General features: G+C 46.8%; 1 protein-coding gene across 3 annotated transcripts in view; it reads right to left on the bottom strand.

Moving 5' to 3' along the window:
• The window catches only part of POU2F3 (POU class 2 homeobox 3), a 94999-nt gene that overhangs the window by 44184 nt on the left and 32176 nt on the right, over positions 1-18639 (bottom strand). For 2 of the 3 annotated variants that reach the window (XM_035140186.3, XM_035140187.3), the window contains one exon: positions 8872-8906. The exons of the other annotated variant lie outside the window; for it this stretch is intronic. In XM_035140186.3, the coding sequence (XP_034996077.1) occupies positions 8872-8906 (35 nt within the window). The remainder of the gene's footprint in view (positions 1-8871; positions 8907-18639) is intronic. 3 annotated transcript variants of the gene reach the window in all.

The following is an 18639-nucleotide window of genomic DNA, read 5'->3' as shown; positions in this document are numbered from 1 at the left end:
TGGAATCTAAGACACAATTCAAACATGCACACAACACTGCCTCTTTGGGATAAAATTTATCCAGCTCTTCTGGGGGGTGGGGAAAAACATGGAACCCACCCTGCTCCCATCAGTTATTCATGGTTTCTGCAAACATCATTTCTACCTTGCCATGATGTCTACTTTCTGCCTCCACTGTGATGCCTCCTGCATCTTGCCTCTGAATGCCAGTCACCGGGAATGGCAGGTGAGCAGAGTGCTGTTGGGCTCATGCCCAGCTTGCAGGTTTCCCCAGGCATCTATCTGGTCAGCCACTGTGAGAATGGAATACTGGGCTAGCTGGGCCACTGGCCTGATCCAGGAGGATCATCATATGCTCTTATGCAGCTGCTCAGAGAACGGAAGGTCAATTTGGCGTGGCTTAAGAGATGCAATGCCCAAGCCGCTTGATCAAAGTCACGCTGGGGAACTCTGGCAAGGTGGGGAGTGCAAATTCTTATGTGCACACATAACCTTATGTGTGTGTCCACCCCCCAACCCCGGAAAAGCCATCCTATGTAGAGATGTAATACAATGACCATTGCTCGTAAATAATAATAGCTTTTCAAGTACCATCCCTGCATGTACTGACAGATGGTAAAATAAAAATATAAATAAAAACCCAAAAGATCAGGAGTAAGAAAAGGCCAGCAGCGTAGCCACCCATTGGGGCAGGGTGAGCCACCCATGGGGGTGGGGTGAAGTTGCCCATGGGGGCAGGGGTGAGCCACCCCATGGGGGTGGGGCATCCCTCTTGGGTGCCCTCCCAGCGCTGTGCCCATCCTGCTTTTTCTGGCAGCGCTGGGCCCACTTAAGGGTGGCCCACTGGTGATGGCTGGGGCGCCCTGCAAGCCATACACCTCCTGCATGTCGCGGTTGGACTGCCCTCTGGAAGCTGCCATCCAGTGCAGACCCCCCCCCTTAACTACACTACTGAGAAAAGCAACTTGTTACTCCCATAGCCCAACAATAGTTAAACACTGAGGCTGAGGTGGAATGACACAGTTCGCCTCACCCAGTTTTGGTGATAATTCAGGAGACCTGCAAAGCAGTCTGAAAAGGATGCTCTACACAGAAGAAACCCATGGAATGCTGCCCTCACTCTGATTGGCTTTGTGATGTTGTCACACAGCCAATATGAACTGGCTATGTAGTACAATGACACCATCAAACTGGATTTAGATTAGTTAGATACTGCAGCCAGCAGGACTTTGTGGCCCTTTTCTTTTTTAGCTGACACCTGCCAAGAAAGCACAGTCATCATGGCTAGTGGCCTTTGATACCTCTCTCCTTGAATCTGCAGGTGGGCAAGAGCATCTACCCTACCCAACTTCCCTAAGCAGGTGAGAAGGAATGATCCCCTCACTTCCCTTGGACCTGGAAACATCCCCTTTAGCTAAGGTTTCTAACTTAATTTGCAACCTTTTATGCATTTGTTCATTTTTTTAAGACTTTGAGCTGTTTTTTTTTTAAAAATAAACTGGGCACCACAGTTTAAGAAGGATATTGACAAGCTAGAATGTGTGCAGAGGGGGGCAACCAAGATCATTGAGGGTCTAGAAATCAAGCCTTATGAGGAATTGTTGGGGGAGTTGGGTCTGTTTACCCTGGAGAAGAGAAGACCGAGAGGTGATACGATGGCCATCTTCAAATATCTCAAGGGCTGTCACATGGAAGGTGGAGCAAGTTTGCTTTCCATTGCTCCAGAGGATAGAACCTGAACCAATGGATTCAAATGACAAGAAAGGAGATTCTAACTAAACACCTGGAAGTACTTTCTGATAGTAAGAGCTGGCAGACAGTGGAATGGACCACCCTGGAAGGTGCTGGAGTTTCCTTCATTGTAGGTTTTCAAGCAGAGTTTGGATGGCCACCTGTCTGGGGTTCCTTAGCTGTGATTCTTGCATTGCATGAGCCTTGGGGTACCTTCCAACTCTATGATTCTTTGACATGCTGGATGTGTCATGTTTAAGGACGCCACTGTGCCATCACCAGGGGCCATCACCAGGTCTCAGGTGTGGGCTTTGAAATGTCAGGGTCTTGGATGTTCTCGAGCTGGCAACCCTATTGTGTAATACAGGTGGGATGCATGACCTTTCCAAGGGCTTCCCATTGAGGCATCCAGTTGGCAGGACAGGGCACTGGGGCAGATGGGCTTCTGGCTTGCTCCAGCTGTGCTCTTATGAGCAAACAGTAAGGGAAGGCTGTTGCCTTCCCACGCTTTCTCTGAGCTTCTGGAAGTGATCAGATTGGCTACTGTGGGAAAGAGGATTCTGGAATAGGTAGGCCAATGGCCTGATGGATCAGGGCTCATCTGATGTTCTTATGAGACTAGGTCCTGGAAGGGCAGAGTGAAACTGGGACCAGGCAGAAAGAAAGAAAGAAAGAAGTGGGAGATCTGATGCAGCAGCCAACGGAACACAACAGAAGATGAGATGACAAAAAGCAAACAAGCCTCAAAAAGCCCCTGAGGGCAACAAGCCCAGAGCTCACCAAATTAAAAATCGGTTGGCTCACAGCTGGCTCGTATTGGGGAAGATTAATTAAATGCACACACGCTTAGTACTTAACACCTTCAAAGGGGTTCAAAGGAGGCCTTGCAATGGAGGCTGGGAAATGTATGTCAGGAGACAGGAATGGTATCAGCTCTACCTTACAAAACCTTTTTGTGTTTGGAGGGCCTCCACTTTCGGCTCAGCCAGAGAAAGAAGTCAGGCCACCCTGATCACCAAACTAAGTGCCATGGGCGTACCCAGGATCAAAGCTAGGGGGGGGCACACCAGCCATGCCCCCAGCCACGCCCCCCAGCCACCCGATTGGCTAGCTGGCAATGACATGGCCAGGATCCCCACAGGAGGCAGGGTCAACGTCCATGCCCCCCAGAGAAAAGGGGGCCGTTTGCAAGGCAGCACACGGAGCCACGCGTGCTTGCACTCCTGCCTCGCCCGCTCCTTTAATGGCAGCGGTGACTGTATGCAAATGAGGTGCAGCGGAGCATTGTGGGGCAGCACTTTCTGTGTTGTGCTCGCTGTGACTTGAAGGAGTGTGGGCTGAAGTTAGCCCAGGTCCAGGTCCAGGTTTTTTTCAACGGAGGCAGCTTTGCTGCCGCTGCTGCCGTTTCGCTTCAGCCAAGCAGGCTAAGGCGGAGCACAGCAGGCAGCGTCCCTGCCTGTCCTCTCCAGCTGCCCTGCTTCTAGGGGGGCAGCTGCCCCCCTGCCCCATGCTGGGTACGCCCATGCTAAGTGTCCTGCTATCTATTCAAATTCTGCGCCAAGGGATTGAGACAGGACGGGAGGAGGAGAGGAGTCTGCAACCAGTGTAAGTAATGGAAGTGTAACCGATTTGCATCATTTGAGAATACAACTTTATAAAAGCCCTGCTGGATCTAAAGGAAACTCAGTCTAGTCCAGCTTCCTGTTTTCCATGGTGACCCATCAGATGCCTTTGGAAGCACAGAAGCAGCTGTTGTTATTATTCCCAAGTACACTACGGTACCTCTGATAATGTCAGTTCCATCCAGACCTCATCATGACTAACAGCTGCTGAAAGATGTCCATAATTTGTCTCCTTTAAAGGACACAAATTTGCATGCATTTGTTCTGCATTTTTATCTATTTTGCATAATATATGCTGGTTTTGCTAGCCTTAGGGAAGGAGCTACTGGGGCACTGAAGCTTCCTGCCACTTATAATCTTATCCATCCATCTCTTAGTTTTCCGAGCTTTCTTTGCTCTTGCCCTTTCACACATACATTTTTCTGTCCTGAGGGCTAGAAACTTGGTCTTAAAAAGGAGAGAGGAAGAAGCAGAGATTTCCAGGAAATGTAACTCAGTGCCAATGACTGAACGTGGACATTTTCTTTTGCAGAACTGCAGCAAGCACACCATCTTGCTCAAAGGAGGCACTGCATTGCAATTTTTTTCTGTTCACATCACCCAGTGTTGACAGCGCAAGCTCTCCCAACCCTGCAGACATCACTGTTCTCACAGTGGCCAATGAGATGCCTTAGGAAACCTGCAGGCAGGGCCCAAATACAGGAGTGCTCTCCCCTTTTGAAGTTATTCAGAAGCATTACTGCCTCCGACTGTGGAGGCAGAGCATAGCCATCTTTTTTTTAAAAAAAATGCAATTGTTTGTTTGTTTTATTAAAGATTTTCTTGGTTTACAGAAATATGTGCAATGTCTCTTGTTTAGTTTCTCCTCCACAAAAACTCTACTCTCCATCTCGAACTGCAGCTGTGCCAGAAACTGACTACAGGGGAGAACTCTTGACTTGGTGTCAAGTTTGGACCAAAACACTTTGGTTCTGTGTGTAACTGTTTTATGTGTGATGAGCCACCAAACTGCAGGTAACAGCACCTGCCTAGACAGTGTAGTACCTTCAGGGCTTGTAATAACCTGACTGACAACTGGATTCTAGCAGACAGTAAGAAGGTTTCCTGAGCTCTGGGATGTTCTAGTATCCCTCTGTCCTGATTTCCGGCTTGCTGCTCAGTCCTGCCTTTTGTTTCAGCTCTGACACGCACTTCTGCCCTGACTGCTAGCTCTTGGTTCACCTCAAACCCACAGTCCAGCCCGGATGCCCGGAGATGCCCTGCTCTCGATTTGGTCCCAGCTGAGGCCACCCAGGGCCCCCGCCAAACCCTGGAATTGCAGGCAACCAGCTGGCAAGCAGCATCAGAGAATGTATTTGGCACAATGCAGGATGACTCTCTGGCATAAGCAGCCTGGTTCTTAGCCCCAGCTCCACAAAATGAAAATGGCAAATGGAGCAAACCCTCAGGGAGTTTCAGACTATATTAAAATAATAAAAACAAAAACAAAGCATTCACACAGAGTTTGCTGAGCACCTGGTTCCCTGCCCTGATGGGCTGCTCCCACACTCAAAAATCACATCTCCCCATTTACATCTATACCACCTTCATCCGGACAGAATGCACTGCTACTTATTTACATCTGTTGCAGCAGATACCTGCAGTGGCCTGCCTCTCTCTCTCTCCTCCCCCCATGGACACACCTTTCTTTTGGTTCTACAGCATGCAAATTCTTCACCATCCGTTTAGGACTGCTGGGAAGAATCTCCCAGAAAAGTGGTGCATCCTTTCAACCTTTGTGACAAATGACAGATCTGCCTCTCTTTCTATCTGCAACTCACTCCCAGGACTGACAATGCGGAAGAGCGAGGCGTCAGGCAACCGCTTGCTAGATTTCCTCCTCTCTGCTTGCAGAACGAGGGTGATCTCAGCCCTTCCTCCACCCTTCACCCTTCCTTCCCAGAACATGGCATGATGGAAAACAGGCCCACAAATGGCATTGCAACACCTCTCGGCCTAACCTACCTCACAGGGTTGTTGTAGGGATTCAACCAGGAAGAGGAGAACCGTATATGCCACCATGAGCTCCTCAGAGGAAAAGGTGGGGTGGAAATGGCATAAGTCAAAGATCTCCAGGAAACCAGACACAAAGGCAGTGGCTGTCCTCTGTTGTTTCCCGGAAACAAGAGGTATTCCTGGGTACGCTGCCTCTCAGCACCAGGACTCCATATAGCCATCGCTGCCAATAGTAGCCATTGGCAGGCCAAACCTTTTGTGTGTGTGTGCTAATTTCTCTAATCTGCTTCAAAGGTTCTCTAAGGCAATGGCAATAGCCACACCTTGTGACAGATCCTGCAAATAAATACAGTGGTATGGTACCTCTACTTACGAATTTAACGCGTTCCGAATGCACATTTGTAAGTCGAAAAAAATTGTAAGTCAAATCCCATAGGAATGCATTGGGAGAAAAAATTCGTAAGTCGAAGCAACCCTATCTAAAAATTCGTAAGTAGAAAAAATCCTATCTAAACCGCATCCTAGATGGCGGACGGAGCTCCGTTCGTAAGTAGAAACATTCGTAAGTCGAGTTATTCGTAAGTAGAGGTACCACTGTAATACATCTTGGATGAACCAGTGGTCCCCCCCCCCAGTATGTCCTGAATCCACTGACAATCTGCTTCATTGGATGACCCCTAGTTATAGCATTGTGGGGGGAGAGGAAGAACAAAAAAAATATCTTTCACTTTCTCCCCCAATGACCCTCCTGGATCAGGCATCTCAGTGCCCCCTCCCCCACAGGATACCTCCTGCCAGATTTGAGGGGGCTGCTGGCAGCAGCAGTAAGTAGTTATGAGCTGCCATTTAAAATTGCTAACAACGCTAGAATTTCTAAAATTTCTAAGAATGTCATATTTCAAAAAGTTTTGTTGAAAGTTGTTGAGCTTTTTGCTTTTTTGGGGAAAATGCAAGAGGGAGGGAGGGAGGGAGGGAGGGAGGGAGGGAGGGAGGGAGAGAGAGAGAGAGAGAGAAGAACACCTTTTGAGCTAGTTTTAAAGAAAACCGGCTACAACGACATTGCCGTCATGGGTTGCCATACAGATGGATTTTCCTGGATATTTTGCTGATTTACTCCTGGACACCGATTCCCACAGCGGTATTCCAGGTATGTCCCTGATGTAGAATCACTCAGGTAAGGAAGGAATGAACTAAATGACCCTTGTGGTCCCTTTCAACACTACAATTCTGTGATTCTATTAAATCTGTCCATTTCAGTTTCACATTATCCACAGTCCTGGTTTTTTCAATTTCTACATTGCGGTTGGCATCTGTCTGTCTCGGCAAACAACGAAAGAGTGTGCCTTCAGGGCTAAAGTTAAACTATTGGAGAATTGCAGTGCCTGCTGTGGCTGTACAGACCAATACAGGAGAGACATGTTTGGTTGCAGCTGGGGCAGATGAAGGCGGCCAGTTGTGCTGATGCAGATGCACCATGGCGTTTCTTCCCAGTGATCATTCCTCCTTTAGTCACTGCTGTGGATGTACGACCTGACTGCCTGTCTCCAGGAAATACAGTCATCTGCAAGGGCTTCCCACATATTGAGGTTAATGTCAGACATCGCAATGTAGAGTTGGTCTGCCAATGGGCCTGGTGCCTGAAGCCAGCTCACTGTAGAGCAGGCACCCCCAAACTTCGGCCCGCCAGATGTTTTGGACTACAATTCCCATCATCCCTGACCCCTGGTCCTGTTAGCTAGGGATTATGGGAGTTGTAGGTCAAAACATCTGGAGGGCCACAGTTTGGGGATGCCTGCTGTAGAGCATGTCCTTGGAGATCCTGCCATCTTGGACATGTGTGCCATGTGGACATGACCAAGCCAGCATAGATGTTGCTGAGACAGAAGTGTGAGCATGCTGGGAATGTGGGCTTGGGAGAGCTTATCTTTGTTTGAGAGTCTGTCCTGCCATGTGATGCCCCAAATCTTCCCGATACAGCACATATGGAAGGCATTGAGGCATTGCTTCTGGCAGGTATAAGTTGTTCACCTCTCAACACGCAAGCCTGGTAGACCTTCATATTGGTCTTTACCACATGCCTAGGAGTTGATGGTGTTCTCATCAAGGGAAGGAGGGACATCCAGCTTTCCCAGACACGCAGAGTCTGGACGTTGCTAGCTGCTGTGTCAGTGACCATCTTTTCCCGCTAGTACAGTTCTTGATAGTGCTCTATTCATTGCTTCAGCTGCTTGCTGTTGTCTGTGTTGATCTCTCCAGACAAGGTTTCTAGCAGTGCAGTTTTCCTGACTCTTCGTCCAAAGGCTTTCCTCATGCCTTCGTACATTTTGCAAGTGTTCCCAGTACCAGCAGCGAGTTGAACACACTGGGATAGCTTTAGCAGGTAGTGACTTAAGTTACGTTTTCTGTGAAGTGCCATTGTACGTAACAGAACTTGCATACCGTTCTCTTGAAACTGATGTCTATTCAGTGTTCTTAAATACTTCGCTTTGGAGCACGCAGAACAACTTCAACTCCTTCTCCAGAGTGACCCTAGGAGTCGATCCTCTGGGTGGCTGACTCATCTCCTTTCACCTTGATTGGCTCCAAAGAGTGAAAACAGATCTTTGCTGTGGCCCAAAAGCTCCCCCTTCATTCTGATTGGACAGCTCTAAGATGCTACAAAGAGGGACCCTGTGCAGAAATAGTAACTGGGCTTTGACTTAACCCTTGACACTGGAGCACTCTCCTAGAAATATCCCACTGGCATACTGGTTTTGTATCTATAAGGAACATTGGGAGGAACTACTGAAACATTCAACCCCCACGTGCAGTCTGAAATGGCACATCCCATCAACAGATAAATCATATGGGTCTTCTGCTGGTTTACTTTAGCCCTGGGCTTTATCAAGAATATCTCTTGCAGATGCTTTCCTGTTAACGACATCTGTCAAACGCGTCATGGCCATTTGCAGGTGTGTTTCCTAATAAACAGCCGCTTATCTCCGAGATGTGCATGAGTCAACGCATTGATACATGCCGAGATGGCAACTCAAAGGAAAGTGAACAAAAGCTTCATTGATGATGAATCCCAGCCAGACTCCTGTCTGATGAACTTGCTCACGTCTTGAAAGATGCCCAGGTGGAAAAAATCCGAGATTGGGATCAACTTAGTTTACCCTCCAGACATGGCGAAGCAAAGCTTGGCCAGCATTCGCTCTCTGTGGGTGGAAAGCTTGGAATCGTGGGATTGAAGAGCTGCAAGGGTCTTTGGGTGCTATCAAGCCTAAGGCCACATCCACACTGTACCTTGATCCACAGAATAACAGAGTTGGAAGTGACCCCCAACGGTCATCGAGTCCAACCCCTGCAATGCATTTTAAGCCGGTATTGTGAACATAGAGAACAGGTACTAATCAGATGTAAAGCACACAATTAACATCTCGCCTCTCTCCCATGCTCCTTTGAGATTTGGGTCACATGAAAAAACAAAATACCAGCAAAGCAATGGTATGTGGCACTATGCATCAGCATGAAGGGAATTTACCTGTCTGCTGAAATCCAGTCCATTCCGTTCATTTCCTATAAATGAAATGAAAAGGAAGAGAGGGGAGGGAGGGAGGGAGAGAGATTGAGAGAGAGCATAAGATTAGTCAAGACTGTTATTTTAACAAAAGAATAAGTGCATAGGTCCTCAGCTAAAGGCTGCATTTATCTAATAAAGCTCAGGACCTGGATATCTAAAGCACCTCATTTATTTATCTATTTGCTTGCTTGTTTGCTTGCTTTTATTAAAAATAAAAAACCCTTCCAGAAAAAAGCTTTTAGGGCTGCGCAGGGCTGCCTGCCCCCCCCCATGAGGCAGGGTGAAGAAGCCACTTTGGGCAGCAGAAGCCACCAAGCCAACAACCACATGGGTACCACTCCAAGTGGGAAGGTAAATGGTGTTTCTGTGTGCTGCTCTGGTTCGCCAGATGCGGCTTTGTCATGCTGGCCACACGACCTAGAAGCTGTACGCCGGCTCCCTCGGCCGAGGTGAGCGCCGCAACCCCAGAGTCAGTCACGACTGGACCAAATGGTCAGGGGTCCCTTCACCTCCACTGAAGAAGCAGCACTGACATGGACGCCCATTTCCAGTGAGATGTCAGAGAGATTTCTGGTGAGAGCTTGGCAGATCCAGCGTGGCTGGTGGCAGGGCGACCCTTCTCATTTTGCCTCCTGTCATTGAGGTGCGGTAGTGTCTGGTGCCCATCAGAACTGGCAGGGTGGAATGCAGGGAGGCCAACAGTAGGTGGCGCCAGAGCTAATACCAGACAGAGACAACTCTAATTCTCATTTCAGCCTCATCTTCCTCCCTGCTGATTTGTAAAAGGGCAACAGTGAGATTGAGGAAGAGGAAGCTGACAGGGCCACCCCTTAGGCTCGTTGCAAGTAAGAAGGCAGGCAGGTGGTGGTGGGTTTTATTAGGTAGATGAGGGACGATATTAACTATATTTTATCCCTCTACAGACCCACATGTGTGGGTTAACATACAAAAAGGATTAACTTAACGCTTGCACTTAAAAGCACAAGGCTGAGCAGAGCTTAAGTCCCATTTTAGGCAATTTAAATGAAAGCACAAGACAAGACTTTGCCATTGGGCTGATCTCCCCCTTTTGTTACCCTGTTTATTAAACAAACAGGCTGAATACTGAAAAGTAAGTTTAAAACTTTGCTCACAGTTAAACATTCATCCTTAGCAGCAGCAGCATTAAGAGTAAATGCAGGTCAAATACTTGTGTTTACAGCAAAAACAGCTTCAGGCATGTGCCTGATGCGGGAGTAAGCAGAGGCCTGGTTGGCTGAAGAGAGAGAGGAAAAGAGAAGGAAAAGGAAATATTTCTTTGCTTCTTCTTCCCAGGAGAGGAGGGGAAATGAAATCACACAGAGCCTTTACCAATTACATTTCTATGGTCTGAGTCTGTCTATCAGCAATACAACTCTATGGCTTTAACCCCTTCACATGCTAACTAGCAAGAATATGCATTGTTACAGTTTTCTGCACATCTCCCACAGAAGGGGTGCTGAGGTTGGTGGGAACAGCACCCCATTTGCTCCAATGCACCAGCCTCCAGTGCAAGATCTTCAGAGGTCCTTTAACAAGGATGGACCTTGTTAATATGCCAACCTGTGTGAGGCACTAGGCTTTGGGAATAAGCCACAAGGCTCCTAGAGCCCTCCCTTCTCCTTCCCAAAACTTGGTATGCACTTGCCCAACTCTGAGAAGAGACATGAGTCCTCATGCCCTCTTCCGGAAGCTGGGCAAGCACTTATCGGGCTTTGAGAAGGTGCCCACCTTGGGTGTGTGTCCAATGCCCCTGTAGAGTTTGCACTGCCCTAAATCCACCTCTGCCTTTTATCACCTTTGAAGAAATCTCATTCTCACACATGAAATGGGTCATCCTAATTGGGAGATGCCAAACTAATTACTATTTATCCCTTTGGCAGAACACTCTGGGGAACAAAATGCTCCACGACTCTTATCTTCAGGACTGATGCAACAAACCTGCTATGTAAGTTCCACTGAGGTTATAGCGGCTGTCGAAGGAATTGCCCAAATGGGTTTTAAGGAGAAGGAGGGGTGTGAATCTGGCTCGCCAAAGGACATAACCCAACACCCTACTCACTGCTCCAGCCTCGGTGGGAAAATATGATCTAATTTATTGATATTCATAGAATGTTTTTGCATCCCAGAAATGACACTCAGTGACACTTATGGCAATTAACCATTCAATGCTCTCAAACCACATTAAAATTAAGAAATGGATAAAAATCTGAATAGCGCACTGACAGAAGTATATGCAAACCTCCCCCACATCATCAGAGCAGTATAAAATGTTAGTTCACATCATCCTTGCAGCCCAGTCCTGTCCAGTTGTTGTCGGGCTCTACTTCCCAACAGCCTTACACAACATGAGCAATGTTTTGGAAACCCCAGAATAAAAATAAAAATAATAACATGATAGAGGGAAGCAGATTAGGTGAAAATCTGAGCTGCATCTGTCCCATACAGAACAAAGTTTCAAGTATCATGTGTACTAGACCACAATGTTTTCATTAATGTATTTTCATTTATTCATATCCTGCTTTTCAGCCAAGATTGGCTTCCAATATATGATCAATTCGATCTGAAGAGAAACCAGAGTTTCCTGGAGATGCCATTGGCTATGAAACTATGTCACCAGAGGTCCTATGAGCCATTTTCGTACGTCACGATGTCTGAACTGTTTCATCCTAAAGTATCTGCTACTATGTTTCATTCACTGTGCTGTGTTCTGATCCATATATACGATGCACTTTTTCTATGCCAATAAAGGAGATTGATTAACTTAACTCGATCGATTCAAAGCCACAAAAAGGTACACAGTATTAGGTAGGTGTGATGGTCTTTGTTGCAGTTTGCTCTGGTGCCTTGCTGTTGGTGACCCAACTCAAATTCCAGGCTCTAACCTTCAGAACAGTCTTCTGCAAAATGTTGCCCTCTGGATGTTTGGGACTACATCTCCCATATGCCAGAGCTGATGCAAAATAGAGTTCAAAACATCTGAAGGGTGCTGGTTTGGAAAAAGGCTGCTTCAGTGGAAAGGAGCAGAAGCACCTGTCAATGGACTCAAGAGCTGGTTGGTGGCAAAGGTATGAACCAAGTTGTCCCTTTGTTGGTCTGCAGAATATTCTAAGTCCCTGGGTGACTTAACAGCCCTCCCCCAATACCTGCATACCAAAAACCTCTGCCACTGCCCCCATCAGATCGATCCAGGGCAAGACTCAACAAGAAAAACCCAACAAGCAGGGCAAGGTAGTGGAGACAAGGAGAGGAGGGTGAAAAAAGGTGGGAGGCTGCAAGATTACGATCAGGGTGCTTTTACAGCTGGCTTTTGCACAACTCACTGAATCCGCCAGATAGCATTTTGAAAACAACAACCATGTAAATAAAACTTTGCATTGACAAACAACACCAATGGGAGGCTGCTGTAGACCTCTTCACACTACTTATAGCTCTTCTCTTCTCTTCTCTTCGGCGATCACTCTTGGCCGAGTTAGATTGTCTTCCATAAACACGGTTTTAACAATGGGTCCGTAAGTGACTGTGGAGGCCAATTCTGGATCCACACTTCCTTCCACAGTGGGGACATTGGTTTCCGGGCGGGAGTTGATCACGGTGTGGATTTGTGAAACATGCCTTCCTCTTAGCACGTTTCTCCCTTGCGTCCTGAGTTCAAGTGTCTTCAAAGCCCATGACACCTTTGGTAAAGCCTGTTCTCCAACTGGAGCGCCCGCAGGCCAGTGTTTCCCAGTTCTCAGTGTTTATACTACATTTTTTTTTAGATTTGCCTTGAGACAGTCTTTAAGCCTCTTTTGTTGACCACCAGCATTACGCTTTCCATTTTAAAGTCTGGAATAGAGTAGTTGCTTTGGAAGACAATCATCAGGCACCCGCACAACATGACCAGTCCAACAAAGTTGATGTTGAAGAATCATATTGCAGTGCAGCGTTGTCTGCTGTGACTACCGTAGTTACACCTTTCCAGAATCTCTAGAGGAGATCTACCTTTTCTGTCTTCTGAATATGCCATTGGTAGAACCTGAGACCGCAGATTGCAAAAAGCATCAGTACAATTGACTGGGAATGTGCCTCTGGGTAAGTACTGTATTGAGATGAATGGGATCTGACTAGGGTGCACTCCCATTAACACATCGCTGGATTATCAGGGCACGAGCCCTTGCAGAAAACAATGGGTAGAAAACCAGGTGAACAAGCTGTTAATGAAACATGCCATTGACTACGGGAGCAATAGACCTATGAATATGCTACATATATGCTGCATATGCATGGAAGTACACAAATGTCTCCAGGGAGGATGGGCGATCCCAAACCAACAGCGGCCAGTGCTGCACATGCAGAGCTGCGCCCAGAGGCCCAGCATGCCCCAAGAGGTATGGCACACCTGCTAGCGTTTTGAAATGCCAAAGAAAACTGGTACCGTGCCTGGAGCTGCCTCAGCAGGATCTTAACTGATAAGGCAGAGTACGAATATGGGGAACAAATGCATGCACACCTACATACCATGAACTCTATCATGGACCGTAGTGGAAGTGAAGGGAGCAGACATATAGTTCTGCACTCAGAAGAACTGTGATGTGCCCCGTAGCAAAAAGGGGCAAAAAGTTGTGCACAGCGCTGCCTTTCCATCACTGTGGTTCCCCGCAGATGTGTTGCTGGAAATGAGTGTGTATCACTCCTGCACCTGTTGGAATAGTGGTGGTGACGGGGAGCAGCACCCAGACAGAAATGAGAGAGCTTTGGAAGAGGGCAAACATCTTTAAGAAGCAGATTAGATCCTGCCGTAATTCAGATCGCAATCCCAAAAGGCACCTTTGAGGGCACAAAGCTCAGCATTCATTGAAATGGGGTCGGGGGGGGGGGAGCTTGTCGCTGCAGTTGTGGTTGTTGCTCTGTTTTATTTATTGCGTAGATCAAATTTTCATTGTGATACATAGTTCTTTTTGCTCGTGTATTTCTGTTTGGTTACAACCTGCATTTGGTTGTCTTATAATTTCATAAATAATGTGTCTCTGTGTGGCGGGGGTTTGTTGTTTTCGTTTGCTACTGGTACGTTATGTGTTTTTTTGCGTTTTTATATTGTAAGCTGCCCTGCGATCCTCGAATGAAGGGTGCTATAGAAATTAAATTGAAAAATTGTTGTTGTTATTATTGATAACCTCATTTCTGTAATTTTGAGTTGCTTTTCAATATTATGTTGTAATGTTGTAATCTGCTCTGGAACCATAAGGAGAAGAGTAGCTTAACAACAAACAACAACAACAATCACTACAACTAATACTGTTACTATTACTGTTATTATTATTTGAATTTATTCTGCCTTTTCTCCCAAAGGAGCCCAGGGCAACAAACACACAATGTTGAAACGACTGAAACACCCAAAAGCAACCCCAGCACCTCTATTCTTTTCAGCTGAGCTTGTGTGGGAGAACTTAAGAACGCAAGAAGACTGATTAGACTAAAGGTCCATTTAGCTCAGCATCCTGCTTCTTCCAGTGACCAAATGGATGCCTGTGAGGAGCCCAGAAGCAGCAATCAAAGGCAATAGCCTTTAAATATTATTATTTAAAAGACATCTGGAGGCAGCTCTGTTTAGGGAAGCTTTTGTATTGTTTTAATACTTAATTGGGAGCCGCCCAGAGCGGCTGGGGAGACTCAGCCAGATGGGTGGGGTACAAACAATAAATTATTATTATTATTATCTGAACCTGGGTGATGCCATCATGACTAGTAGCCATTGAATGGTCCATTTCCCATGAATTTTTGGTCTGACCCTCTTTCGAAAAGTCCTCTAAATTAGTGGCCATGGCCGGTGCGAGAAACAACTTGACCAAACCTGCCCACTCCAGAAAAACATTGCCTGGCCCCCTATTTGTCAGCCCAGGGTGCTTCCAGGTAACCTGTTTATTGAGCCTGCGCCTCGATTTGTTTTCAGGGAGATTAGATGATGGGGGGCTATTTCAATTAGCATTCCTTCCGATTTGTTTGTGGAGAGGTTAGATGAAGTTGCATCAAACACTGTCTATACTTCCCAAGGCATTTCCCCATCCGTTTCCTGGTCACAAAATGTCCAACCTGGTGCACTTCTTGTGCAAGGCCTCCCAAACAACTACAACTGTGCAACCTGAATTTGCAGGCGTGATTAAATCCCAGCGGAAAACAAGGGGGGGGCGGCGGCGACAATCTGCAGCAACAAAACCTTCTGGGAAGCTACTCGAAGTTGTAGGACCTGAGATGATGTCCCCCACCATCGCTTACTCCCTTCACCTTCAAGAAAACTTATTTGATCACCTGTCATTTGTCAACAACGACGGCAAAATGGAAAGACATGGGCTGGCAAATAAGGGGCCAGGCAATGTTCTTCTAGAGTGGGCAGAAGGGAAAGGGGTGAAACTGACTAATTCTAGTCTATATTTCTATCCTTTCTTCTCCATGTGTGGAGGTATCTGGGCTCTTACAATTTGCTGACCCCTGCACAAAGTTATTTTTGGACCACCACAGAGTTTCTTTGGGGTCTTGGGCAGAACACTGCTTTCCTTTTAAGCTAAAGTAAAGATTTCCCAAGGGGAACATGTGTAGCTAAAATGTTTCTAAGCACTGCATTCATTTTTGAACCAGCACCTACAGCTGAGGCAATCTCCCACCTCTGTTGCGAGATGTGAAAAGCATGAAGCTTCATGAAATGTCCAGTCTTGCCTGACTCCAGGCTACCAGATGGGTATAAACACCAGGATAATATTTGCATTCGGTGAGAATCTCTCATCATTTCTAGCTCAGCTCAATGCCCCCCGGGGTTCCGAGAAAGCCAGGCCAAATCTGGACCCAAATGCCAGATGCAGAAATGATTAATCCTCTTAAACAGCTGCATGATGTGTGTTTGTGTGTGTGTGAGAGAGAGACCTAAATTGGCAGTTAATTTTAAAAAAATCTGTTAAATTAATTGAACCAGCATGACAGCGGGGAAAGTAGTGCCAACACTCAAGTCTAAATTTGCAGAAAATTAAAGACATAAATAAATCTGTGTATTGGTCATTTGAGTGCTAATGTGCATTGAGATCCTAAGGAGCTAAAAGGATCTTATGTGTTAGGAGACATTATGCCTTTGAATACCAGGTGGGATCAATATACAGTGAAAGGCTGTTCCCTCCATGCCTGGAATATAAGTTTCAGTCTCAAATAACCTAACTAAAAGCTATTTTTGGAAACTGAATACTGAGTCAAACAAACAGAGCAGTTAGATAAATATGAAGCTTCCTTTTTCCAGAGTCTGGCCAATGGCCTATCTAGTTCAGTAATGTCTGCACTGACTTGCAGCAGGCAGCTCCTCAGAGTCCAGCTCAACCCTACTTGGAGAAGCCAGGGATCAAACCCAAGACCTTCTGCATGCAAAGCATGTGATCTATCACTGAGCCATGATCCTACCATGGCCAGTTCTTAATTTCTCCTTTGCACCTTGGCTCAAGACAAATTTTTCTGCCATCCTAACCATGTTTCCTCATAACCAAGTCCCACAGACCTCAATGGGATTTACTTACAAGTAAGCTCACTTCGCTTTGCACCTTTAACAGGTCTGGAAATCCTCACCTTGCCGCAATAAAGGCACCCTAGCATTTTGCGAAGTCCATGGGGACAATCTTTCTTCTGTACACTTCCTGAATGCAAGTCCCATCTAAACAGTTCCATTTCAACAGAGTTTGTGCAAGAGACGTTCCTACTGGATTATGCCCAGGGAGTTTTGTCAGGAAGAGGGGTCAGCTAAGGATTTTTGGAGGGGGCGCTCCCAGTTTTCCTACCTAACTGGATCCACCCCACTCCCCAGCTTGGTGTGCACATGCCAAGGGAGGTGTGTGCAATGAGCATGGCTGGATCCCAGCAATATATGCTGGGAGAGGAGCTCGCTTCCCTCCCTTGCTAGCCTGGCACCATCCAGGCATGAGTCTGCTTTGCATAGCGTTGGCACCAGCTCTGCGACTTTGCCTGGGGAGGTTTCCCTGGAGAGGAGGAAGGAGAGAGAGAGAGAGAGAGAGTAGCAAAGCTCAACAGTTCCTGGTGGAACTTTAGACTTTTTTATTAAAACGGTGAGATTTTGTGCCTGTGTTTATCACTCAATACCACTAGCAAATCAGATGATAAATCAATCAACACTCTTTCAAACAGACAACATACACGCCACCTCCTCCTTATGTCGCAATCCCAACTCTGGGATATTGATGAGCCATGCAAGATGGTGAGGGCGGCTACTTTTGATCAGCCTTCCCCCAACCTGACACCCTCTGGGTGTTTCACAATACAGCTCCCATCAGCTCCAGGCAGCGTGGTCAGTAGCCTGGGATTGTGGGCCAGCAAAAACTGAAGACTCACAGGTCCCCCCCCCCCAAGCCTTATTGAGTGTGATCTCTGTTTCCTTCCCTCTCTAGTGAATAAAATGAACCGACTACAAGTGCCGGAAAGTGTTGATTCATAGCACAATCCTAACCATGTCTACTATCATGGACTGGTTGGACGCAGAGGAATGGTGGGAGGAAGCAGCTGGGGAACCCCCAAGGAAATAGGGCTCAGAGGGGATTGGTGGTGGGACAACGGTGAGGGAGAAGAGGGAGCAGACTGGGAAGAAGAGGTGTCAGAAGCTGAAATGGTAACAGGGCTTAGTGAGCTGGGAAGGTCTGTGTCAGAGAGAAGTCCAGAATCAGTGGCAGAAGCTGAAGCAGAAGAGTGAGAGGAGGGAGATAAAAAAGCAGGAAAGACAAGCTGAACCAGTCCTTAGAGCTTATCTCCACAGAAGAAAGTTAAGGGCCATCGCAGCGAAAAAAGAAAGTTGTGATGTTGGAGATCTGTGATCCTGTCTCCCAAGTTCTTGCATTTTGTTTTTGGTTACTCCAACCCAGAAGGTGGGGAAACTTTGTCATTGGACGCCCATCAGCCCCAGTCAGCATGGCCAATGGTAGGACTGGGCGAATCTGTCCATTTCAGTGTTTCATTTTTCCAGTTACTATCATTTCCACATTTAGTTAGTTAGTTAGTTATAAAAAGTCCTCATGAAAATTCAAGGGCATTTTTGTGTGCATTTTTTTTGTATGCATTTTTGGCTAACATACACATTTCATTTGTAAAGCAATTTCCAGCAAAACATATTGCATTTTTGTATGTTCACTAATGCATGCATCCATATGCACATTTCACTGCATTTCTGTACAAGTTACCTGGTTGGAGAACAGCAATGCAAAATTCAGACATGTGAATTTCAAAGCATGGCTGCATTTGGGTCTGTGGGTTGTTTCAGAAAGTGCACACACACACCTTTATATTCTGTGTTCAATGCACACTGAGATCTTGCTCCTTCTACTGAGTCCACACACAGTCTGAAGTGTCCCCATTTTATATCCCTGATAAAGTGCTTTTTCACAAACTAGTTTCATTTTGAAAATAAAAGCTCATTGCTGATTGATTCTGCTTTACAGTGTGTTGCATTTGAAAGCAAGTGCCCACTCACCTGGGGAATGGGGAGGGGGCAGCATTTATGGCGCAGCACAGCTGCAGCTGGTCCCGGGGGGGGGGAGGCACCATCTTCCACATGGCCAGGGGATGAGATAGTCACTTGGCACCACCCTCCTTCAGCCATGCTGGGCCCACATCTAGGGCAGGCCTTGCTTGCAAGGCCAATCAGGGCAGGGAGCAGGGGGGCAGGGCCCTGCTGCCCCTTCCATATTTAAGAGG

This window comes from Zootoca vivipara, chromosome 14 (assembly GCF_965207765.1).
Source record: "Zootoca vivipara chromosome 14, rZooViv2.hap1.1, whole genome shotgun sequence".
Lineage (NCBI taxonomy): Eukaryota > Metazoa > Chordata > Lepidosauria > Squamata > Lacertidae > Zootoca > Zootoca vivipara.
Note: the sequence above shows the minus strand (reverse complement) of the source record. Positions and strands in the feature narration are given on the sequence as shown.